The 24,720-nt window shown below is 50.2% G+C and overlaps 1 protein-coding gene across 1 annotated transcript; it reads left to right on the top strand.

Annotated features, from left to right (window-relative positions):
• Nucleotides 1-20,188: 20,188 nt before the first annotated feature.
• On the top strand, nucleotides 20,189-22,473 carry LOC105492074 (ras homolog family member V). Its single transcript, XM_011758959.3, has 3 exons — nucleotides 20,189-20,734; nucleotides 20,923-20,981; nucleotides 21,170-22,473. Exons 1-3 carry the CDS (start codon nucleotides 20,527-20,529, stop codon nucleotides 21,611-21,613), a joined length of 711 nt encoding a protein of 236 aa, XP_011757261.1. The 5' UTR covers nucleotides 20,189-20,526; the 3' UTR covers nucleotides 21,614-22,473.
• Nucleotides 22,474-24,720: the final 2,247 nt, after the last annotated feature.

The raw sequence follows: 24,720 nt of genomic DNA on the forward strand, positions 1-24,720 counted from the left end.
GCCCCCGTGACGCGGGCCTAAAACGTAACTTCCGGGTTCTCAGAGCCCCACGTACGCTGGCGCACAGCGTCGCCCGGCCCGCCAGCAGAAAGCGAGACGAGGGCTGCGGGCGGGGCGTATGACGAGTGCTGCCGAACACAAGCCCCAGGACCCTGCTGCAGTTCCAGGCTTCGACACCAGAAGGCAATCCCGGCTTTCTCAGCCCGCCTTCCCCACCGGCCTCGCGCCGCCCAGCCCTGGCTTTCGTGCCCAGGCTGCCCTCCCTCACATGGTCTGTCCAGCCTCCCGGACCAGCTCCCGCTCCCGCCTCTCTAAACAGCCTCGGAGAACCTCCCGTTCCTCAATCCAGTCGCTGGCTCGGTCCCACCGTCACAGGGCACACACAGAGAAGTCCTGGCCACTCTTCTCCCTTACCCAGACGCCCCCCAGCTTCCAGGAGACCGCAGAGCTGGTGGCCAGGCTAGTGGGAAACCCTGTACCAGGAACCGCCCTGACCTGCCCCACAGTGGCTCCTTGGCTGAGGGTTGCTGGGCCGCTTCCATTTACTCATTTACCAAAATGTGATTGAGCACTTACTCTGTGCGGGACTTGGGCTGGGAGCTGGGGTCACAGAGATGAGGACAGACCCTCCCCGCCCTGGAAAAGGCAGCAGAGGCGCTGGACCCATTAAAATAGACCATTCATACTAGAAAAGCAAGTGATAGATTATCCATCAAGGCGTTTGCTCCACGAATGAGCGTCCACAGTGTACCATGCACTGTTCAGGCTCTGGGGACGCGGCCGAGAACCAGACGGAAAATGTCTCTGGCCTGGTGGGGCGTTCCCAGCGACGTGGCCACGGTGCTGTGAGAGCGTGGAGGAGCAGGGAACAAATACCTGCCAAGTCCAGCAAGAACGAGGGACAAGTGGGAGCAAGCGTGAAGGCGGGGACCACCCAGCCTGAGGTGGAGAGGGGAGCCCTCAGTCAGGGACCTGAGAGGGCTGGGGCGCGACTTTGGTTGAGTTTTCCTCTCCCACCTGCTTAGGCGACCCAGATGGAGTCTGTTCCCTTCTGGGGCCCATGGATTCTCCCTTGCTAAAGTGGAAGACTCTGGACTAGGGTCGCCACCGTCCTGGCTTTGCTGGGCGGCCCCCACCTAACAACTAACAGTATCCCTTTGCTCTCAGAAGTTTCCAGGTTTGCACCATACCTTTTGTGGTTGGATTACTCTTGCTCAACTTTCTGGCCACATGCGGAGAACTGTGACTCTCAACAGCCCTACTGAGGGCTCTCTGGCTTGGAGGGGCACTAGCCCTGGGGCAGGTGACAAGTACGCCGTCCAGCCTCATTTCCCTTCGCATCGGGGTCCTGCTTCTCCTGACCAAGCCTGCAGCCTCAATGTGGCCTTCCCACCTGAGGTTGCCAGGTCCCAGGAGGGAAGTGCGGGAGCAGGACAATAGGCAGGAGGCTTCCTCTAAGAAAAGTGATCCCAGATAGGGAGCTGCCCTACTCCATACGTAACACTTCACCCCCAGGTCACCTGCCATTTGCCCTCAGGTCTGGCAGGTGCAGAGGGCTGTCTCTGCCGCATAGAGCCCATCAGCAGCTGGAGGTCAGCATAGGAGTGCTGCCTTAGGGACACAGAGTACTTGCAGCTACGGCCTAAGGGTCCCCAGCACCCCCTTGTTTGGCTTCATTGCTCTTCGGGATGTGTGGGATAGGCCCTGGGTGGATCCTGTTTGTGGCCGACTCAGTACAGTCTCCCTCATGCGTTGATTACCACAGTACATCTCCACCTACTCATTCTTCAGTCCTTAGGTTGGACTTTGGATTCTTTGAGAGCCACAGAATCAGTGTGGCAGTTACAATGAGACAGGTAAGGGATGACTGCTAGGGCATCAAAAGAGAGGATTCCTGTGTGGAAGCAGTTGAATTTGACCCACGACTTGAAGTGCATGTATGATCTCCAAGGGCAAGCTGTATCTCTTATTCCTGCCCAGTCACTTGCTAGCTGTGACACTGCACAGTTGATGCTCTTAGCTTCACTTTCCTCATCTACAGAGACAAATACCTACCTAGTAGGTCCGTGTTGAGAAGTAAATGAGGTGATCCATGTGAAAGCTCACTGCTATAGCATAATGCCCAACATGGAGCATGTGCTTAATAAACTCTAAATGTGACTTTCTTTTTTTTTTTTTTTTTTTGAGACGGAGTCTCGCTCTGTCGCCCAGGCTGGAGTGCAGTGGCGCGATCTCGGCTCACTGCAAGCTCCGCCTCCCGGGTTCACGCCATTCTCCTGCCTCAGCCTCCCGAGTAGCTGGGACTACAGGCGCCCACAACCGCGCCCGGCTAATTTTTTGTATTTTTAGTAGAGACGGGGTTTCACCGTGGTCTCGATCTCCTGACCTTGTGATCCGCCCGTCTCGGCCTCCCAAAGTGCTGGGATTACAGGCGTGAGCCACCGTGCCCGGCTAAATGTGACTTTCATCTGACAGTCTCTCTCAAGTCCTCCTCCTCCCTGAAGCCTCTCTGGATCCCTCAGAACTTTTTTTTAGAGATCTTGCTCTGTCACCCAGGCTGGAGTGCAGTGGTGTGATCATAGCTCATCTAAGCACCTGGGCTCAAGCCATTCTCCTGTCTCAGCCTTCCCAGTAGCTGGGATGACATGTGAGAGCCACTGTGCCCAGCTGGCTTTCCTTATCCTGGCCACTTGGGGGCCCCTAATGATGCAGTGTGGACATTTTACTTTGATAGAAACTGCAGGAAATAACCCAGGGATTTCTGAGCATGAAGATACAGAGGTGTCTTAGGGAACTCGTAGCTAGAGACATATGCACCAGCCTCTAGTCCTCAGAGTCATTGTGGCAGTTGCCATGAGACAGGTAACAGCTGACTGCTAGGCCAGTGAGAGAGAGGATCTGTGTAAGAAAGCAGTTGAATTTGACCTAAGACTTGAAGAGCATGTAGTACCTCTAAGGGCAAAAAGAGAAGGTATCATGCAGTCCTCAAGAAAACCAAGAGCAGGGCTGAGCACAGTAGCTCACACCTGTAATTCCAGCACTTTAGGAGGTTGAGGTGGGAGGATCACTTGAGTCCAGGAGTTTGAGACGAGCCTGGCCAACATGGCAAAACCCTGTCTCTATTAGAAATACAAAAATTAGCCAGGTGTGGTGGTGCATGCTTGTGGTCCCAGCTACTCAGGAGGCTAAGGCAGGAGAATCGCTTGAACCTGGGAAGCAGAGGTTTCAGTGAACCAAGGTTGTGCCACTACACTCCAGCCTGGGCGACAGAGTGAGACTCTGCCTCAAAAAACGAAAGAAAGGGCCGGGCGCGGTGGCTCAAGCCTGTAATCCCAGCACTTTGGGAGGCCGAGACGGGCGGATCACGAGGTCAGGAGTTCGAGACCATCCTGGCTAACACGGTGAAACCCCGTCTCTACTAAAAAAATACAAAAAACTAGCCGGGCGAGGTGGTGGGCGCCTGTAGTCCCGGCTACTCGGGAGGCTGAGGCAGGAGAATGGCGTGAAAACCCGGGAGGCAGAGCTTGCAGTGAGCTGAGATCCGGCCACTGCACTCCAGCCTGGGCGACACAGCGAGACTCCGTCTCAAAAAAAAAAAAAAAAAAAAAAAAAAGAAAGAAAGAAAGAGAGAGTGAGAAAGAGAAAGAAAAAAAGGAAAAAGAAGAAAAGGAAAAAGGAAAGAAAAACAGCAATGACCTGCAAACAGTGTGATTTTGGGGTAAAACACTGGAGTGCTAGGGAGTGGAGGGAATGAGGCAGGCTGTGGCCAGGTTGCAAATGTATTCAATGGGCCATGGGAAGGTTTTGGTTGGAGTTGAGAGAGTATCTGATGTGGGTTCTGGAAAAATGGGTGGTGGCTTAGGTGGAGTTCCCCTCAGAGCAGATGAGACATGAGCAGAGGCAAAGGAGAAGCAGTGAGGACCCAAAGAGGAGAAAGAGCATAGGCTGGGGAGAACTTTCCGAGGAAGGGCCCCCAGGACTTAGTGTCAAGTTAGATTTGAGAGGTGACAGAAGAGTGCAGGATGACTCCTGGGGAAACCTGGCAGATGGTGGCAGTGACGTAATGGTGGGGAGAAGGATTCGGGTGAAGGGGTGGAGGTCACTTGATTGAGCTCAGCCTGGACAGCCGCACATGAGACACCTGCAGGGCACTTCCTGGAGGAGCCCAGACCATGGACAAACTCTTCCAGGACAGTCACTCACTCACTCACTCATAAACAGTTGTTAAACAGTTGCACGAATGAGCCCTCTCATGTCTCAGTTTCTATATTTGTAAGGTGAGTATTGTGAGTATAATAGCATATTATGCAAATCACCCAAAGCTGTGCCTCAATACAAAATGCTCTATACAAGTTAACTACCAGTAGTAATTGTTGACTTAGTTAAGACCAAGATGAAAAGGAATGGTTTAATTGACTTAATTAAAAATAAATTTTCTGGCTAGGTGCAGTGGCTCACACCTATAATCCCAGCAGTTTGGGAGGCTGAGGCAGGAGGATCGCTTGAGTCAAGGAGTTCAAGACCAGCCTGGGCAACATAGTGAGAACTTGTCTCTATTAAAAAAAAAAAAAAATTCAATTTGAAACAATTTAAAATTTACAGAAAAATTGAGAAGATAGTTCAGAGAGTTCCTGTATACCTCATGTGCAGTCTCCTTTATTATGAACATCTTACATTAGTATGGTGCCATCATTAAAATTAATGAACTAATATTGGCATATTATTATTAACTGATGTTCATATTCTATTCAAATTTCCTTAGTGTTTTTTGTTTGTTTGTTTGTTTTTTCTTTTTTTTAGACAGGTGGCTCACTGCAGCCTTTTTTCTTTTCTCTTTTTTTGTTTTTGTTTTTTTGAGACAGAGTCTTGCTCTGTCACACAGCCTAGAGTGCAGTAGTTTGATGTGGCTCACTGCAACTTCCACCTCCTGGGTTCAAGTGATTCTCCTGCCTCAGCCTCCCAAGTAGCTGGGATTACAGACATGCGCCACCATGCCAGACTAATTTTTGTATTTTTAGTAGAGATGGGGTTTCACCATGTTGGCCAGGCTGGTCTTGAGCTCCTGACCTCAGGTGATCCACCCGCCCCGGCCTCCCAAAGTGTTGGGATTACAGGTGTGAGCTGTGAGCCACCAGGCCCGGCCTGACAGCCTTGACCTCCTGGGCTCAAGCGATCCTCTTGCCTCAGCCCCCCAAGTAGCGTGGACTACAGGTGCACACCACCATACCCAGCTAATTTTTGTATTTTTTTTTTTTTTGTAGAGAGAGAGTTTTCCCATGTTGCCCAGGCTGGTCTTGAACTTCTGAGCTCAAGCTACCTGCCTGCTTTGGGCTCCCAAAGTGCTGGGATTACAGGTATGAACCAACATGCCTGGCCCTTAGTTTGAATGCCCTTTTTCTGGAACAAGATCTCATCCAGCATTCCACACTGCATTCTCATCATACTATATGAAGGATGCATATCAGCTTGACTTATCACTATTGATCTTACTGTTGATTACCTGGCTGAAGGAGTGTTCTTCAGGATTCTCAAATGTAGTTTTTTCACCCTTTTTCTGTTTATGTCAGTATAGAATTGTGGACATTTTTTTCTTTTTTTCCCTTTTTTTTTGGAAACTGAGTCTCACTCTTTTGGCCAGGCTGGAGTGCAGTGGTGCAATCTTGGCTCACCGCAACCTCCGCCTCCCGGGTTCAAGCAATTCTCATGTCTCGGCCTCCCGAATAGCTGGGACTACAGGCACGTGCCACCACGCCCGACTAAGTTTTGTATTTTTAGTAGAGACAGGGTTTTACCCAACCAAGCTGGTCTCGAATTCCTGACCTCAGGTGATCCACCCGCCTCGGCCTCCCAAAGTGCTGGGATTACAGGCATGAGCCACTGCCCCAGGTCTATTTTATTTTTTTTATTTTTAACTTCCAGAACCCACCAATACTACTTTCTATTATTGCTCAGATTATTCCTGTTTTGGCCACTGGGGGCTCTTTCTTTTTTCTTTTCTCTTTTTTTTTTTTTTTGAGACAGAATCTGTCTCTGTCACCAGGCTGGAGTGCAGTGGCGCAATCTCGGCTCACTGCAACCTCCACCACCCTGGTTCAAGCGGTTCTCCTGCCTGAGCCTCCTGAATAGCTGGGACTACAGGTGTGTGCCACCACGCCCGGCTAATTTTTGTATTTTTAGTAGAGACAGGTTTCACCATGTTGGCCAGGATGGTCTCCATCTCCCGACCTCAGGATCCTCCCGCCTTGGCCTCCCAAGGTGCTGGGATTACGGGCATCAGCCACTGCACCCTGCTGGAAGCTCTTTCATTGATGCCTGTGTCCCTTTGAAGTACAGAAGTTCCCCCTTATCTGTAGTTTTGCTTTCCAGGCTTTCAGTTGCCTGCAGTCAATGGCAGTCTGAAAATAGGTGTGGATAATACAATAATATATTTTGAGAGAGAGAGACCACATTCACATAACTTTTATTTATTTATTTATTTATTTATTTTTGAGATGGAGTCTTGCTCTGTTGCCCAGGCTAGAGTGCTATGGCATGTTCTCAGCTCACTGCAACCTCCACCTCCTGGGTTCAAGCAATTCTCCTGCCTCAGCCTCCCGAGTAGCTGGGACTACAGGCACCCACCACCATGCCTGGCTAATTTTGGTACTTTTAGTAGACACGGGGTCTCACCATGTTGGCCAGGCTGGTCTCCAACTCATGATCTCAGGTGATCTGGCCGCCTGAGCCTCCCAAAGTGCTGGGATTACAGGTGTGAGCCACCACACCCGGCCTCATAACTTTTATTTTTATTTTATTTTTATTTTTTATTTTTTGGGACGGAATTTCACTCTTGTTGCCCAGGCTGGAGTGCAATGGCACAATCTCTGCTCACCACAACCTCCGCCTCCCGGGTTCAAATGATTCTTCTGCCTCAGCCTCCAGAGTAGCTGGGATTACAGGCATGCGCCACCCTGCCCAGCTAATTTTGTATTTTTAGTAGAGACGGGGTTTCTCCATGTTGGTCAGGCTGGTCTCAAACTCCCAACCTCGGGTGATCTGCCTGCCTCGGCCTCCCAAAGTGCTGGGATTACAGGTGTAAGCCAACTTATCCAGCCTACGTAACTTTTATTACAGTCTGTTGTTATAATTGTCCTATATTATTATTGTTGTTAACCTCACAGTGGACCTAATTTATAAATTAAACTTTATCACAGGTTATGTACAGGGAAAAACAGTTGTCATGTCTCCTTGAACTGCTCTTGACTGGCAGTGTTTAAGTTTTTCAGATGTTCCTTGTTTTGATTACCTTGATAATTTTGAGTACTAGGCAAGTATTTTGTTGAATGCTCTCTGTTGGAATTCATCTAATTTTTTTTTCATGTTTAGAGTAGGGCTATTTATGGCTTTGGGGAGATAAAGAACCATTATCAATACCTGTCTGTTATATCGAGGACACACACTATCAACATGACTTATCACCATTGGTATTGATCACCTGACCAAGATAGTGCTTGTCAGGAATCTTCACTACAGAGTTACTCTTTTCCCTCCTCTCCATGCTGTACTGTTTGGAAGGAAGTCACTACACACCCTGCACTTAAGGGTGGGAGTTTTTGCTTCCTTGAGGGTGAAGTATCTGCATAAATCCTTTGGAATTCTGGCATTCTGGCCAGGCATGGTGGTGCACACCTGTAGTCCCAGCTACTCAGGAGGCTGAGCCTGAAGAATCGCTAAGCAGACGTTGCAGTAAGCTGAGATTGTGCCACTGCACTCCAGCCTGTGTGACAGAGTGAGCCTGCTGTCTCAAAAAAAAAAAAAAAAAAAAAAAGACTAAGAAAGAAAACCTAGCAGTCCTTTGCCCCATCCCCAGTTAAATTCCATCTGTTTTCATTGCTCAGAGCCCCAGTCATGCTGATCTAAGGATGTTTCCAAAATGCACCACACCCATTTGGACATTAGAGTATCTGGTGTTGAGGATTTGCTCCCTCTAGAATGGCTTCCCTGATACTCCTCCCCTTGCCAGGATCAGGCCCCTGCCTTCTCTAATTCTCACCAGACAGGGACAAGTGTCTCTAGCACACCACTTCCTAGCACAGGGCCTGGCACAATTGTTGGCTTTCGCTAAAATATGCTGAAGGAAAGAAGACTCTTGACCTGTTCAGAACAGCTCTCCACTCCCTTCCTTCTTCTCCCTCCTGTTTGGCTCCCTTCCGCATGTGACTAAACCTACCTGAATAGTCCCATTTCTCAAAAAGTATCCCCTCCCCGCCACTGTCATCCCTTCTCTCACTGAGGGAACTTCTAGCCAAGCTGCCCTCTTTCATCCCCCGCTGCCCTCAGGGCTGCAGGCCCAGTGGCCTCACTTGTCTAGGTTGGAAATGAGAGCATCCTTAAGCCAGGGGTCCTCAAACAGGGGTTCACACATCCTTAGGGGAATGCACGGGTGTCCCAAGGGACACAGGGTAGAAATTATTTTAAGTGAATCAGTTTCCAGATCCTCAACTGCGTTGGGTTCTTTCCTAAAGGTGACCAGCAGGTCTAGGTACCTGATAACAAATGGCAGGTCCCCTTGCATTTCTACTTCCCTGCCCCTGCTTTAGGAGAAGCTCACCACACACCACTCCACCACAGGCTCATACCTGGAACCCTAAGGCTTTGGGAGGCTGAGGCAGGAGGATCATTTAAGACCAGGAGTGGCTGGGCATGGTGGCTCACACCTGTAATCCCAGCACTTTGGGAGGCCAAGGCAGGTAGATCACCTGATGTCAGGAGTTTGAGACCAGCCTGGCCAACATGGTGAAACCCCGTCTTTACTAAAAGTACAAAAATTAGTTGGGGTTGGTAGTGGGCACCTGTATACCCAGCTATTCAGGAGGCTGAGGCAGGAGAATCACTTGAAGCCGGGAGGCAGAGGTTGCAGTGAGCAGAGATTGCACCATTGCACTCCAGCCTGGGCGACAAGAGCGAGACTCTGTCTCAAAACAAACAAATAAACAAAGAAAGAAAGAAACCAGGAGTTCCAGACCAGCCTGGGCAACACAGTAAGACCCCATCTCTCCAAAAAAAAAAAAAAAAAGAAAAGAACCAGGCGTGGTGGCACACGCCTGGTCTCAGCTACTCGGGAGGCTGAGGTGGGAGGATGGCTTGAGCCCAGGAGGTCAAGGCTACAGTGAGCTGAGATCACGCCACTGCACTCCAGCCTGGGTAACAGGGCAAAACCCCATCTCAAAGAAAAAAAAAAAGATGAAATGTTTGAGTTGTCAGTTTATAAGCTTCTTTAGGGAGCATGGGAATTGGGGGTCAATGCTTTGTGGCAGCACCACATCTGCCAGGAGCCCCACCCTCACTCCACTGGTTTTTGCTCTCACCACTACCATTCTCCATGCTGTTTCTCCAGTGGCCTCCTTGGCCAAGCTCTTAAGGCCCCTCTTGTTTTCAGATATGAAACCCAACTCAGCCAACGCCATTGAACAAGTCCCGTACCCCTTCTGAGCTACGCTTTTCTCTTCTCAGCTGTAAATTGTGAAGGGGGAACTTAACCATCTCTTACATTCTGTGATTCTCTAAAAGCCAAACCCGGATGGGTGCAGTGGCTCACTCCTGTAATCTCAGCACTTGGGGAGGCCGAGGCGGGTGGATTACCTGAGGTCAGGAGTTCAAGACCAGCCTGACCAACATGGTGAAACCCTGTCTCTACTAACAATACAAAAATTAGCCGGGCATGGTGGTGCACACCTGTAATCCCGGCTACTCAGGGGGTGGAGGTTGCAGTGAGCCAAGATTATGCTATTGCACCCCAGCCTGGGCAACAAGAGCGAAACTCTGTCTTAAAAAAAAAAAAAAGCCAAACCCTTGTTGTGGTCCATTTAGAGATCTCTGTGGTCAGTGCTCAGGAAGTAATGGTTTTCAGAGCACTGCCTCAGACCTGGGTGCTATGCTTCTTACCTATCCTTTAGTCTAGAAGACATTTCAAAAGATGTTGAAGCTAGGGATCCTCATCTGATTAATGTGAAATCTAATAGCCACTTCTCATCCTGCTTCCAGCCCTGACAACCTTTTAGATCGTAAGGTCTGACACACTGTAAGTACTTGGGAAGTGCCTGCTGAATGAATGCAGGACTTGGCATGTTAATGTGCGTCACATGCACACACTATATCACACGTGTATTTATGAGTTAAACTTAACTATATATTCATCCACATGACCTCTTGCAGAGACTGTTTTAAACTCAAAAAAGTAACTGAAATGGAATCTTGCTATATGTCCCAGGCTAGTCTAGAACTCCTGGGTTCAAGCAATCCTCCTGCCTCGGCCTCCCAAAGTGTTGGAATTATAGGCATGAGCCACTGTGCCCAGCCTGTTTTCAAGCTTTTAAAAAATGATGAGATTTAGTATTAAAAGCAACAGCAGGCCTAATAATAATAATAATAATAATAAAAAGCAACAGCAGGCCAGGCATGGTGACTCACACCTGTACTTCCAACAGTTTGGGAGGCCAAGGTGGGAGGATCACGAGGTCAGAAGTTCGAGACCAGCCTGACCAACATGGTGAAACCCCCATCTCTACTAAAAATACAAAAATTAGCCAGGCATGGTGGTGTGCGTCTTTACTACCAGCTACTCAGGAGGCCGAGGCAGGAGAATTGCTTGAACACAGAACATGGAGGTTGCAGTGAGCCGAGATTGTACCACTGCACTGCAGCCTGGGTGACGGAGTGAGACTCAGTCTCAAAAAAACAAATAAAATAAAATAAACAGCAACAATACAACAACAACAAAATCCAAAATTTTTTTAATTAATTTTTTTTTTTTTTTGAGATCTGCCCACCTCAGCCTCCCAAAGTACTGGGATTATAGGCATGAGCCACTGTACCTGGCGCCAAAATATTAAAAACCAACAATACCAAGTGTTGTGATGTTGTGGGGAAATGGAGGTGTCATAAAATGCTGGTGGCAACATAAAATGGTACAACTACTAACAGCCACTTAACATGCATATTTATCTCATGACCCAGCAATTCAACACCTGAGTATTTACCCAAGAGAAATGAAAATAATATGTCCACACAAAGATTTGTACATGAATGTTCATAGCAGCATTATTCGTAGTAGCTGCAACTGGAAACAAGTCAAATGTCGATCAAGAGAATAAACAGGCTGGGTGCGGTGGTGGCTCACAACCATCATCCAAGCACTTTGGGAGGCTGAGGTGGGAAGATCACCTGAGTTCAGGAGTTTGAGACCAGCCTGGCCAACATGGTGAAACCCCCTCTCTACTAAAAATACAAAAATTAACCAGGAGTGGTGGCGTGCACCTGTAATCCCCGCTACACGGGAGGCTGAGGCAGGAGAATCAATTGAACTTGGGAGGCAGAGGTTGCAGTGAGCTGAGATTGCACCATTGGACTCCAGCCTGGGTGACAGAGCCAGACTCTGTCTCAAAAATAAAAATAAAAATAAGAAAAAATAAGGAAGTTAGTAGGGGAATTTTTTTTTTTTTTTTAATTTTTTATTTTTTTGAGACGGAGTCTCGCTCGCTCTGTCGCCCAGGCTGGAGTGCAGTGGTCGGATCTCAGCTCACTGCAAGCTCCGCCTCCTAGGTTTACGCCATTCTCCTGCCTCAGCCTCCCGTGTAGCTGGGACTACAGGCGCCCGCCATCTTGCCCAGCTAGTTTTTTGTATTTTTTAGTAGAGACGGGGTTTCACCGTGTTAGCCAGGATGGTCTCGATCTCCTGACCTCGTGATCCGCCCGTCTCGGCCTCCCAAAGTGCTGGGATTACAGGCTTCAGCCACCGCACCCGGCCGGGAATTTTTTTAGATGAACGTTTTAGGTGGCAACTCTTGCAGGCATTTCAAAAAGCTGGGGCTTGGGTGCAAGGTCTGAGCGGAAAGAGAGGTTGGAGGGGGACAGTAGCAGTAGGATCAGCTGGATGGAGAGGTGGAGAGAAATGAAGGGAGAAGCGGAGGCCAAGGCTGGGTGTGAGGGAGCAGGGAAGACAGGACAGAAGCCCAGGAGCCAGCCTGAGCCCAAGGGTGGTCTAGAGGGTGTGGGGACTGAGGAAATGGAATTGGAGTGTTGACCAGCAGCACCATGGGGCAAACTCAGCGCAGTTGGATAAATTTGCTACAAACTCCCTCCGAGGACAAAAGCACATGGAAATAGAGAAAAATATGTGGTGCTGGGTGTCGTGGCTCACCCCTATAATCTCAGGACTTTGGGAGGCTGAGGCAGGAGGATTGCTTGAGCCCAGGAGTTTGAGAACAACCTGGGAAACATAGGGTGACCCAGCCTCTACAAAAAATTAAAAAGTTAGACAGGTGTGGTAGCATGCACCTGTGGTGCCACATACTGAGGAGGCTGAGGCAGGAGGATGGCTTGAGCTTGGGAGGTTGAGGCTACAGTGAGCCCTGATCACAGAACTGTACTCCAGCCTGGGTGACACAGCAAGACCCTGTCTCAACAAAGAAAATAAATAAAATACATAAAATAAAGAAAAAGGCAGAGAAAAACCTATGGTGGTCCAATTTCCACTGAAAGTTCAGAAAGTGGGTAGTCAAGTTATTATATTATTATTATTGTATCATATCAGTATAAGATATAATTATTATATTGTTATATATAATATATAATTATTATGATCAGTATGTTGGTAAGCAAGTGTTAAATATAAAATTCTTTTTCTTGAATTCTGTTTTTATTTCAAAGTTTTCTGACCCGCCCATCTCAGTCTCTGAGCTCATCTTAGGCAGCAGGCCTGATTTTGGGGGTCTTGGACTGGAGTATGCAGAAGAAACAGAAAAACACCGTGAGAGGCATTCGCTCACAAACAACCTCTCTCCGGATGGAGCTCTTGGAAGAACTTTCCCCCACCTCTGGTGTTCTTTTGTTTTTGTTTTTAATTTTTTTGAGATGGAGTCTTGCTCTGTCTCCCAGGCTGGAGTGCAGTGGCATGATCTCAGCTCACTGTAACCTCTGCCTCCCAGGTTCATGGGATTCTCCTACATCAGCTGCCTGAGTAGCTGGGATTACAGGTGCATGCCACCATGCCCAGCTAATTTTTGTGTTTTTAGTAGAGACGGGGTTTCGCCATGTTGGCCAGGCTGGTCTCGAACTCCTGACTTCAGGTGATCTGCCTGCCTCGGCCTCCAAAGTGCTGGGGATTACAGGTGTGAGCCACCGCACCTGTCCTTGGTGTTCTTTTGTTAATCCCTTATTTGGCAGCAGAATAATTGGTGGTGGGGTGGGGGGGTTGGTTTCTTTTTCTTTTTTTTTTTTTTTTGAAATGGAGTCTCGCTCTGTTGCCCAGGCTGGAGTGTAGTGGCATGATCTCGGCTCACTGCAAGCTCCATGTCCTGGGTTCACGCCATTCTTCTGCCTCAGCCTCCTGAGTAGCTGGGACTACAGGCGCGTGCCACCATGCCCGGCTAATTTTTTGTATTTTTGGTAGAGATGAGGTTTCACCATGTTAGCCAAGCTGGTCTTGATCTCCTGACCTCGTGATCCACCCGCCTGGGCTTCCCAAAGTGCTGGGATTACAGGTGTGAGCCACCGCTCCCGGCCTGGGAGTTGATTTCTTTTGGTTTATTCTTGTCCAGGTTTTTCTGTAGGCATCCCAATGTTTTCAGGAAACTTAAGATATGGGATTAACAAAAATACCTAATAAAACTTGACCACACTGGCCAGGCGCAGTGGCTCATGCCTGTAATCCCAGCACTTTGGGAGGCTGAGGCTGGTGGATCACCTGAGATCAGGAGTTCGAGACCAGCCTGGTCAACATGGTGAAACCTCATCTCTACTAAAAGTACAAAAAGTAGCTGGGCGTGGTGATCCATGCCTGTAATCCTAGCTACTTGGGAGGCTGAGGCAGGAGAATCGCTTGAACCAGGAGGCAGAGGTTGTAGTGAGCCAAGATCTTGCCATTGCGCTCTGGCCTGGCCAACAGAGCTAGACTCTATCTTAAAAAAAAAACAAAAAACAAAAAACTTGACCATGCCTGAGGGTGGACCTGTGGGTTGCTTGTTCACTCTGGAACAGACTGCCACTTACTAGTTTCTTTCATCTTAAGGCAGGTCCCCTGTACTCACTGATAAAATGAGAATAGCCACACACACACACACACACACACACACACACACACACAGCCACCCCTTCTCAGACACACCCCCTCCCAAGCTGTGTCACTTAGTTCTTATGAGATAGGGCAGACTGCAGCACTTTACAAGTCTAAAGCCACATACAGCTGTGATGGACATTTTGGAGGCAAGATATTACTGCTATGATTCAATGTCAGGGCTATGGTTGAGTTTTTTAGTTTTGGGGTTTTTTTTAAATAAACTACTTCTTTTTTGCCTTTTTTTTGTGGGGGGTGGATAGGGGGTGCAGAATCTCACTCTGTCACACAGGCTGAAGTGCAGAGGCTCACTGCAGCCTCAACCTCACAGGCTCAGGTGATCCTCCCACTTCAGCCTCCTGAGTAGCTGGGACTACAGGTGCATGCCACCACGCTCCATTATTTTTTATTTATTTTTTTTTTTTTGAGACTGGGTTTTGCCATGTTGTCCAGGCTGGTCTTGAAATCCTGGATTCAAGCATCCTCCTGCCTTGACCTCCCAAAGTGCTGAGATTGAAGGAATAAGCCACCAGGCCCGGCATGTCTCATTTATTTATGTATTTAATTATTTATTTATATTGGTATAGACTTGCATATTTCCTGCCCCAGTCCTAGAATCTGCTATTTCTCCATGGAGAATGTCAGGGCCAAGTTTTAATCCTAGCAAATGTGTGTCTAGCTGGAAGTTGGGGCAGAAGAGCTGGCAGGCGGCAGCCTACCCTTAGGAGGGGAGTTTCCCAGCAGTAGCAGCCAGAATTGCAAACTTCCCCAGCGAGTCCTTCTCTGAGAAAGAGGTGACTCATCAGCTCCCTAAGTTGTCTCCTCCCTCCCCCTGTTGCTGACAAAACTGTCCCTAAACCAGCTTAGACAGAGGGACCTAGGTTGGAAAGTGTCCCCACCCAAGCGGCCAGAAAATAATGACCTGTCTCAGTCCACGTCAGGGCTTTTACCTGTGCCCAAGCAGACACCTCCCCCAATTTATACCCCTCCTGCCTGTAGAAAGGATGAAACAGGATTACCCTCAATTTACAGCTATAATTAAACTATTATTAAAACCCAGGTAAAAGGACAAGAGTACTGCAAAGAAGAGCGTGTGTGTGTGTGTGTGTGTGTGTGTGTGTGTGTGTGTGTGTGTAGTAATTCTGTCCCAGACACCTGGGCTGGGGCAGCTTCCCTGGGATCCCTGAATCACAGACTGCTAGCACCAGAAGGGCTTTCAGAGATAAACATGTTTCACCTGTCATTTTATAGCACTGAGACAGATGAAGTGATTTTGTAGCCATCACACAGCTAGTGAGCTGAAGAACTGGGAACACTGGGACAGGTCTCCTGATGTCCAAGTCTTTTAAAATGAGACTCCTTTTCCAGGAGAGCAAATACAACAGCTTTTGGGCTTTCTAGAGGAATACAAAGGCAGGACAACAGGTAAGGCCTCTTTCACTTGCTAGATGAATAAACTTATGTGAATGTGTCTGATAAGTTTTTGAGACTTGGGGCTACAATTAGGAATTATTAGCATCCCCAGACATTCAGAGGTATGGCATGTAGGATGAAGACACTGGCATGTAGAAGTGGTTACTGGAGCTCCTATAATTTCCCCATCCCCATAGTCAAGATTTTAATGATTAAGTCAACTTTCTAGCTGTTGTCCTCTCCTTTGGGCTCAAAAAGAGAAAACAAGAAATCTCAGCACTTTGGAAGGCGAGGAAGGCAGATCACTTGAGCTCAGGAGTTCAAGACCAGCCCAGCCAACATGGTGAAACCCTGTCTCTACCAAAAATATAAAAATTAGCCAGATGTGGTGGCATGCACCTGTAGTCCCAGCTACTTGGGAGGCTGAGGCAGGAGAATCGCTTGAACCTGGGAGGTGAAGGTTACAGTGAGCTGAGGTTGAATCTGTTAATCTGGGCCACAGAGCAAGACCCTGGCAACAAGAAAAGAATGGAATGGAATGGAATGGAATGGAATGGAATGGAATGGAATGGAATGGAATGGAATGGAAAGGAAAGGAAAGGAAAGGAAAGGAAAGGAAAGGAAAGGAAAGGAAAGGAAAGGAAAGGAAAGGAAAGGAAAGGAAAGGAAAGGAAAGGAAAGGAAAGGAAAGGAAAAGAAAGGAAAGGAAAGGAAAAGAAAAATCAGGGAACCTGTGACTTTTTCTAAGAGATGTAAAGATTTGATTTGGATTTATGGCTTTATTTATTTATTTTTTTTATTTTTTGAGACTGAGTCTCACTCTATCACCCAGTCTGGAGTGCGGTGGTACGATCTCAGCTCATTGCCACCTCTACCTCCCAGGTTCAAGCGATTCTTGTGCCTCAGCCTCCCAAGTAGCTGGGATTACAGGCGCCCACCACCACACCCGGCTAATTTTTGCATTTTTAGTAGAGATGGAGTTTCACCATGTTGGCCAGGCTGATCTTGAACTTCTCATCTCAAGTGATCCACCCACCTCAGCCTCCCAAAGTGCTGGGATTACAGGTGTGAGCCACTGTCCCCAGACGGATTTATGGCTTTTACACTACCAGCTCTTGGGGAAACAGAATTATCTCTTTTCATATTCACTGCCCCTCCCCCTCCCAACACTCTCCTTTCCCAAAACTCATGAATGGCTGACTCTCTGAAGGTGACGGTGTTTTCTGTGATCTTTGCATAGGCTGAGATGAAAGGGTCAGAGATCAGATAAAGGATTCTGGGCCTGGTGTCCCTTGGTCTGGTTGCAATAAGAGACAAAATTAGCATCAGGCTACACTTCATTTGCTCTCCAGGTGACCTTCCTAGGGCTACCTGGAAGATACTGTCTCAGTCTGCAAACTCCTTCTAGGGCAAGGGCAGTGGGTGGCCCAGAACAGCATCTGCAGATAGGTAATTATTATGTGCTTTTGATGATGATGAAGATAATATTAGGTATCTGAGGATTTATAAAATATTCAAATGGGAAATTGTCCTTGAATATCCTCCCCAGGTAGCTTCTCAGCACCCTGAGTTCCTTTAGCTGAGGGGAGTGAAAGTGTTCAAAGCTTGCCTTCAGGCTGAGTCTAGAGAAAGCTCTCCTCTGAAAAGGAGTACAGTACATTCCTGCCTGCTGTATTCACACTTGAGTTTCTCTGCCTCTCTCATGATCTGTATACAGCTGACCCTTGAACAACATGGGTTTGAACTGTACAGGTCCATTTATAGGCAGAATATTTTCAATAAAAGTTACACTGAGGGCTGGATGTGGTAGGTCATGCCTTTAATCCCAGCACTTTGGGAGGGTGAGGACTGAGGATCGCTTGAAGCCAGGCGTTTAAGACCAGCCTGGGCAAAAAAGCAAGACTGTCTCTACAAAAAAATAATGTAAAAAAATTTAGCCGGGGTCGGGCGCAGTGGCTCACGCCTGTAATCCCAGCACTTTGGGAGTCCCAGACGGGCGGATCACGAGGTCGGGAGATCAAGACCATCCTGGCTAACACGGTGAAACCTCGTCTCTACTAAAAAATACAAAAAACTAGCTGGGCGAGGTGGCAGGTGCCTGTAGTCCCAGCTATTCGGGAGGCTGAGGCAGGAGAATGGCATGAACCCGGGAGGCAGAGCTTGCAATGAGCTGAGATCCGGCCACTGCACTCCAGCCTGGGCGACAGAGCGAGACTCCGTCTCAAAAAAAAAAAAAAAAATTTAGCCGGACCTGGTGGTGCATGCCTGTAATCCCAGCCACTTGGAAGGCTGGGGCGGGATTGCTTGAGGCCAGGAGTTCGGACGCTGCAGTGAGCTGTGCTCACATCATTGCACTCCAGCCTGTGCAACAGATCAAGACCACATCTCTAAAAATAAATAAAAGTTACACCAAGTGTGCCTGCCTTTACTGCCTCCCCTTCCACCTTCTCCACCTCTGCCACCCCTGAGGCAGCAAGACCAACCCCTTTTCCTCCTCCTCAGCCTACCCAACTGAAGACCACAAGGGTGCAGACCTTTATGATGATTTTAACTTTCTGATACAGGTCAGAAGAAAAAAGTTTAAAAATATGATAAGCCTCCTGGGCGTGGTGGCTCATACCTGTAATCCTAGCATTTTGGGAGGCCGAGGTGGGTGGATCACCTGAGGTCAAGAGTTCAAAACCAGCCTGGCCAGCATGGTGAACCCTTGTCTCTACTAAAAATACAAAAATTAGCTGGGATTACAGGTGTGAGCCATGTCGCCTGGCCTTTTTTTTTTTTTTTGACACGGAGTCTTGCTCTGTGCCCCAGGCTGGAGTGCAGTGGCGCGATCTCGGCTCACTGCAAGCTCCGCTCCCCCGGGTTCACGCCATTCTCCTGCCTCAGCCTCCCGAGTAGCTGGGACTACAGGCACCCACCACCTCGCCCGGCTAATTTTCTTGTATTTTTAGTAGAGACGGGGTTTCACCGTGTTAGCCAGGATGGTCTCGATCTCCTGACCTCATGATCCGCCCGTCTCGGCCTCCCAAAGTGCTGGGATTACAGGCTTGAGCCACCGCGCCCGGCCTTTTTTTTTTTTTTGATACAGCATCTTGCTGTGTTGCCCAGACTGGAGTGCAGTGGCACTATCTCGGCTCACTACAAGCTCCGCCTCCTGGGTTCACGCCATTCTCCTGCCTCAGCCTCCCGATTAGCTGGGACTACAGGCATCCGCCACCATGCCCGGCTAATTTTTTGTAATTTTAGTAGAGACGGGGTTTCACCGTGTTAGCCAGGATGGTCTGGATTTCCCGACCTCGTGATCTGCCCACCTTGGCCTCCCAAAATGTTGGGATTACAGGCGTGAGCCACTGCGCCCAGTCTATTTTTTATTTATTTATTTATTTATTTATTTATTTATTTGAGACGAAGTCTGCCTCTGTTGCCCAGGCTGGAGTGCAATGGCATGATCTCAGTTCACTGCAACCTCCGCTTCCCAGGTTCAAGCCATCCTCCCACCTCAGCCTCCTGAGCAGCTGGGATTACAGATGCACACCACCATGCTTGGCTACTTTTTGTTTTTTGGGTTTTTTGTTTTTGTTTTTTATGACAGAGTCTCACTCGGTCACCCAGGCTGGAGTGGAGTGGCCCAATCTTGGCTCACTGCAACCTCCACCTCCCGGGTTCAAGTGATTCTCCTGCTTCAGCCTCCTGAGTAGCTGGGATTAAAGGTATCTGCCACCACACCTGGCTAATTTTTTGGTTTTTTTGTTTTTTTTGTTTTTTTTTTTTGTTTTTTTTTTTGAGACGGAGTCTTGCTCTGTAGCCCAGGCTGGAGTGCAGTGGCCGGATCTCAGCTCACTGCAAGCTCCGCCTCCCGGGTTCACACCATTCTCCTGCCTCAGCCTCCCGAGTAGCTGGGACTACAGGCGCCCGCCACCTCGCCCAGCTATTTTTTTTTTTTTTGTATTTCTTAGTAGAGACGGGGTTTCACCGTGTTAGCCAGGATGGTCTCGATCTCCTGACCTCGTGATCCGCCCATCTCGGCCTCCCAAAGTGCTGGGATTACAGGCTTGAGCCACCGCGCCCGGCCAATTTTTTTGTATTTTTAATAGAGACAGGGTTTCACCATGTTGGCCAGGCTGGCCTCGAACTCCTGACTTCAGGTGATCCACCCACCTCGGCCTCCCAAAGTGCTGGGATTACAGGCGTGAGCCATGGAGTCCGGCAACAGCAGGCTATTAATAGTTAAATTTTGGGGGAGTCAAAAGTTATATAGGGATTTTCGACTGACTGCACAGGGTTTCTCGCCAATAATTCCCACTTGTTCGGGGGTCAACAGGTTTTTTGTTTGTTTGTTTGTTTGTTTTTAGGATCTGTCACACAAGCTGAAGCGCAATGGCATTATGATAGCTCACTGTGACCTTGAACTCCTGGACTCAAGTGATCCTCCTGGCTCAGCCTCCCAGAATGCTGGGATTACAGGCATAAGCCACTGCTCCCAGCCTCTATATTAAAAAAAAATAATTATTTCATTAATAAAATTATCCCAACTTTTTAATACTCATGCAAACATATGTATAGAGTTTTTTTGTTGTAAGTTGAACAAGGTTCAATTTGCACATTTGTTTAACCTGAACATACTCTATTACACGTTCTGCAACTTGCTTCTTCCTCCTGACAATAAATCATGGATGTCTGTCTCTTCTTGGTATTCTCATTTGACGATTCTTTGTCCTTGTACCTACGTGATTCTTGGGGCTCCAGCATTCTGCCTGCCTTTCCTCCTCCCGGGGTTTTCCTCCTCCTCGCCGGGCCTCTTAGGTGCCCGGCCGCGGGAGGTCTTCGCCGGTGGGTGGGGTCCAGGGCCGCCTGAGACATGTAGATGAGGTGGGCGGGGCCCTACACAAACCCGCTGGTAGCGCTGGGCCGACGCGCCCAGCCTGGACCCACTCAGTCAGAGGCAGCCAGCGGGACCTGCTTCACCCTGCGCAGCGAAGCCGAGTCCCGGGCTGGCCCCTCTGCTGCCCCCAGAGCGGGCCATGCCGCCGCGGGAGCTGAGCGAGGCCGAGCCGCCCCCACTCCGGACCCCGACCCCTCCCCCGCGGCGGCGTAGCGCGCCCCAAGAGCTGGGCATCAAGTGCGTGCTGGTGGGCGACGGTGCCGTGGGCAAGAGCAGCCTCATCGTCAGCTACACCTGCAATGGGTACCCCGCGCGCTACCGGCCCACTGCGCTGGACACCTTCTCCGGTACGTACGTTCAATCGCCCAGGCGGCCGCGTGGCTGCGGCGGGGCTGTGCACACGGGAGCTGGGGCGGGCGTCGCGGCGGGAGGCGCAGAGGACCCCGGGGAGGAGACTGGAGCAGGCCCCGAGGTGGCGCTGGTGTGGCCCGGGACGCCCTTCCTAACTCAGGCTCTCCCCGCCCCGCCCCTGCAGTGCAAGTCCTGGTGGATGGAGCCCCGGTGCGCATTGAGCTCTGGGACACAGCCGGACAGGTGAGAAGCTGGGCGCGGCTTCTACTGATCTGCGGGGAGGTGGGCTGGAGGCTGGGAGGACCCCACATGGAGCAAGAATGGAGAAAGCCTTGGGCTCTTGGAATCTCAGGATTCCAGCCCCGGGTGAGAAATGGATTCCCTGTAGCGGGGTGGGGGCTAATCCTTACCACCTGGCCTTCTCACCCCAGGAGGATTTTGACCGACTTCGTTCCCTTTGCTACCCGGATACCGATGTCTTCCTGGCGTGCTTCAGCGTGGTGCAGCCCAGCTCCTTTCAAAACATCACAGAGAAATGGCTGCCCGAGATCCGCACGCACAACCCCCAGGCGCCTGTTCTGCTGGTGGGCACCCAGGCCGACCTGAGGGACGATGTCAACGTACTGATTCAGCTGGACCAGGGGGGCCGGGAGGGCCCCGTGCCCCAACCCCAGGCTCAGGGTCTGGCCGAGAAGATCCGAGCCTGCTGCTACCTGGAGTGCTCAGCCTTGACGCAGAAGAACCTGAAGGAAGTATTTGACTCGGCCATTCTCAGTGCCATAGAGCACAAAGCCCGGCTGGAGAAGAAACTGAATGCCAAAGGTGTGCGCACCCTCTCCCGCTGCCGCTGGAAGAAGTTCTTCTGCTTCGTTTGAGCAGCTATGGCTGCATAGTAAGTGGTAGGCAGGAGGCCAGAGACTTCTGAGACCTGGGGCACCAGGGCCTTTGCGGGAGCTACTGGCAGGGCCTGGCCACCTCATGGGATTCAGTTCCCTTCCGAACACTCGGGGGACATGGGCCTCTAACTGCCCACTCTGATATGCCTGGGTGAGCCTAGGAGGGAAGGCTCTGATTTGGATTTCTCCAGTCAAAGCTCACAGAAAAAAACCTGGCACTTTGATTTTCATGGGATGGTCCTAACAGGGTCAGTCACCTCCGAGTAGTTTGGGATCCAGTTCCCAGTTTCTTGTCCTGGGCCCTCAGGTCAGCCTGGCTGAATTAGGACCCTTCCTTGGCACAGGGGTGAGAAAGAGCTTGGGGAACACCTGGCATTGTGAAGGGCTGGAAGGGGTTCAACCCTGATTTGGAGAGAAGTTTGGGATGGAGTGGGCGAGAGACTGAGAGAGAGAGAGCAGGAAAAAGAGGCCTTGGAGCCTGGAACTGATGGTGGATAAGGGCTGGGCCTGGAAGGAAGATGACAAGGAGGAGGAGAGAGGGAAGTGGAATGGATGAGGAGCAGGCTGACACCTGGGCGGCCCTCAACCCCCAAGGCCAGGGAGGGCGGGGCTGGCCCCTGGGAAGAACTGGGTCTCTGGGCTCCCTAGGCACTGCCCAAACTGGCTGGGCCAGGAGTGGGGCAGGAAGTGAGAGTCAAGGCCCAGCAAAAAGGAGGGGGAGGAGCTGCAAATTAGAGCCTGAAGGAGGACGGGGTTGGGGATCATCCCTTTCCTCAAGGTCACACAGCCTAGAAGCTAGAGCAGTGCAGAGTCTGCAAATAAAACCTGAAGTCTGTGAAGCTGTGCGTTGTCTCTGTCATTTCCTGGAGCCCACTGCTCCCTCATAACCGTCCTCAAGGCCCAACTGCCTGGCTAGAGACAGACTGGGGACCAAAAGACTAAAGCTAGATTGAAGGGTGGGGGCTGGACTGGTGGTGGGGGCAGTGCGATGGGAACTGGACTGTGGGGGTAGGTGTGGGGCTCCCCGCTTGGGGCTCAGCTGGTTCCCAGGAGAGCTAGCGTGGGAAGCGGCCTGGAAACGGGTTTCCCCAGGTGTCAGCGCCAGAGCTGGTTTCCCATGACCTCACCTGGTGGGTGGAGCCCCCCCCCTCCACCCCTCCTTTCTAGAGCACCATGCTCAGCGCTGGGGCTCAAGGTCAGTCCCCAGCCTTCTAACTTTTCTGCTCTGTTCCTTCTGGCAGTTCACAGGGCCCAGGGGCTCAGGTTAGGACCATCCCCCTGACCTCCATTCACAGCCTGAACATAAGCCTAAACCTCAATCACTGGCCAAAGTTCTTAGACTTGGGTTGGACCCAGTCTTCAGCCTTGGCACCTAAGGACCTAGCGAAGGTCAGAGTGCTGGCTGTGAACAATTTAAATAGAGGTTTGGCCCCAAAAATCCTGTGCAAGAGTGGGTTCATTGGGAGAGGACTTGGAGAGGAGCAGGGATCCAGAGAACATTCCCTCATATTGGAGCTTGAACGGACTTTGAAGGACACCCGGGGGAAAATGAAACAAAACAAAAACTTTACCACAAGGAGACTGAGAGCCAGACAGAAAAGGTAGTAGCTTAAATGATATGTATCACCCAGTGACTGTAAGAGCACTTTGCAAACTCTAGAGTTGGGTACAGGATTATGTGTTACTCTGGGAGAGGAATTTGTTTCTTTCTTTTTTTTTTTTCTTTTGAGGCGGAGCCTCGCTCTGTCACCCAGGCTGGAGTGCAGTGGCACGATCTGGGCTCAGTGTAACCTCTGCCTCTCGGGTTCAAGCGAGTCTCCTCCCTCAGCCTCCTGAGTAGCTAGGATTACAGGCGCGCGTCACCACGCCTGGCTCATTTTTGTATTTTTAGTAGAGACGAGGTTTCATCATGTTGGTCAGGCTGGTCTCGACCTCCTGACCTCATGATCTGCCCGCCTTGGCCTTCCAAAGTGCTGGGATTACAGGCGTGAGCCACTGGGCCCGGCTGGGAGAGGAATTTCTAAGGCACACCTGCTAGGCAGCTCCTGGGTCAGGTGAGCACTCATGCCCTGGCCCAGCCCACCTCTGGGCCCAGCTCTCTCCTCAGAAAGCTACAGCTGTGTGTGTATGTGTGTGTGCGTGCGTGTGTGTGTCTGTCTGTCTCTGTGTGTGCCTGTGTGTGTGAAAGAGCATGGCTGAGGGACAGAAATCCTAGCCAAGTGAAACTTCAGATAATCCCCAAGTTTAGTTTTAGCCAAGACCGTCCACTTCCTGCCCCACCAGGGCCTGTCCCCAGAGCTCTGCCACCTGGAGCTCCTTCCGTTCCCTTTACCCCTCAGGTGGAGGTGCTGAGGGTCTCACACCCCAGCAGCATGGCCTGTTGTTACCTCAACCCAGCCTGACACACTTCCCTCTGGGGCAGAAAGCTGAGTTCAAGTTCAGACTCTGACACCAACCATGACCTTAGGCAAATCATTTCCCTTCTCTATGCCTCAGTCTTCATTTGAAAAATGAAGGACTCAGGACTCAGACTGGGTTTCAGTTTCTTAAACTTGTTCTGAGGGGCCTTGGAGGTGCCTGGGAGTGGGGATCATCCCCTGCAAGGGGGTTATCCTTATACCCGCCCCTACCTCCAACTTCTTCCCTAATTCTCTCTTGTGGTACCAGTATATCCGTGTCACCCAGATTGAAACCTTGGTCACCATGCCTCCTCTCTTGCTGGGTCTCCAAGCCTGGTCAGGACTTCTGTCACCCACACCCCAAGGTCCCTGTCACTGCAGCTCCCCAGTCCAATCTGTCCTGTGCTGCTGTGTTCACTCTGGCACCCCCCAACTCAAGACTCAAGACTGTTGTTACTGGCTCTCACTGTTGATGATGAACTTTGAGCGCCTCATTTCAGCATTCAAGGCCCTCTCAAATCTGACAGCACCCTGGACCAGGACAGCTCGCTCCGGTGATCCCCAGCTGTCCCCGACTTCCTGACTCCCAGTCTTGGCTTGTGCCAGATCCCCTAGTTTGGAAAGTGCCCCCTGCCACCTCCCAGATGCCCCGTTTCTCCTCATGACAACCAGCTTTCAATACCTCCC

The sequence above is a fragment of the Macaca nemestrina genome, chromosome 7, assembly GCF_043159975.1.
Source record: "Macaca nemestrina isolate mMacNem1 chromosome 7, mMacNem.hap1, whole genome shotgun sequence".
Lineage (NCBI taxonomy): Eukaryota > Metazoa > Chordata > Mammalia > Primates > Cercopithecidae > Macaca > Macaca nemestrina.

Excerpts from the sequence above, each read along its gene's own strand:
- LOC105492074 (XM_011758959.3), top strand. The coding sequence starts at position 20,527 with ATGCCGCCGCGGGAGCTGAGCGAGGCCGAGCCGCCCCCACTCCGGACC. Across the intron at positions 20,735-20,922 it reads TGCGCTGGACACCTTCTCCG|TGCAAGTCCTGGTGGATGGA; the intron begins GTACGTACGTTC and ends CCGCCCCTGCAG. Across the intron at positions 20,982-21,169 it reads TCTGGGACACAGCCGGACAG|GAGGATTTTGACCGACTTCG; the intron begins GTGAGAAGCTGG and ends TTCTCACCCCAG.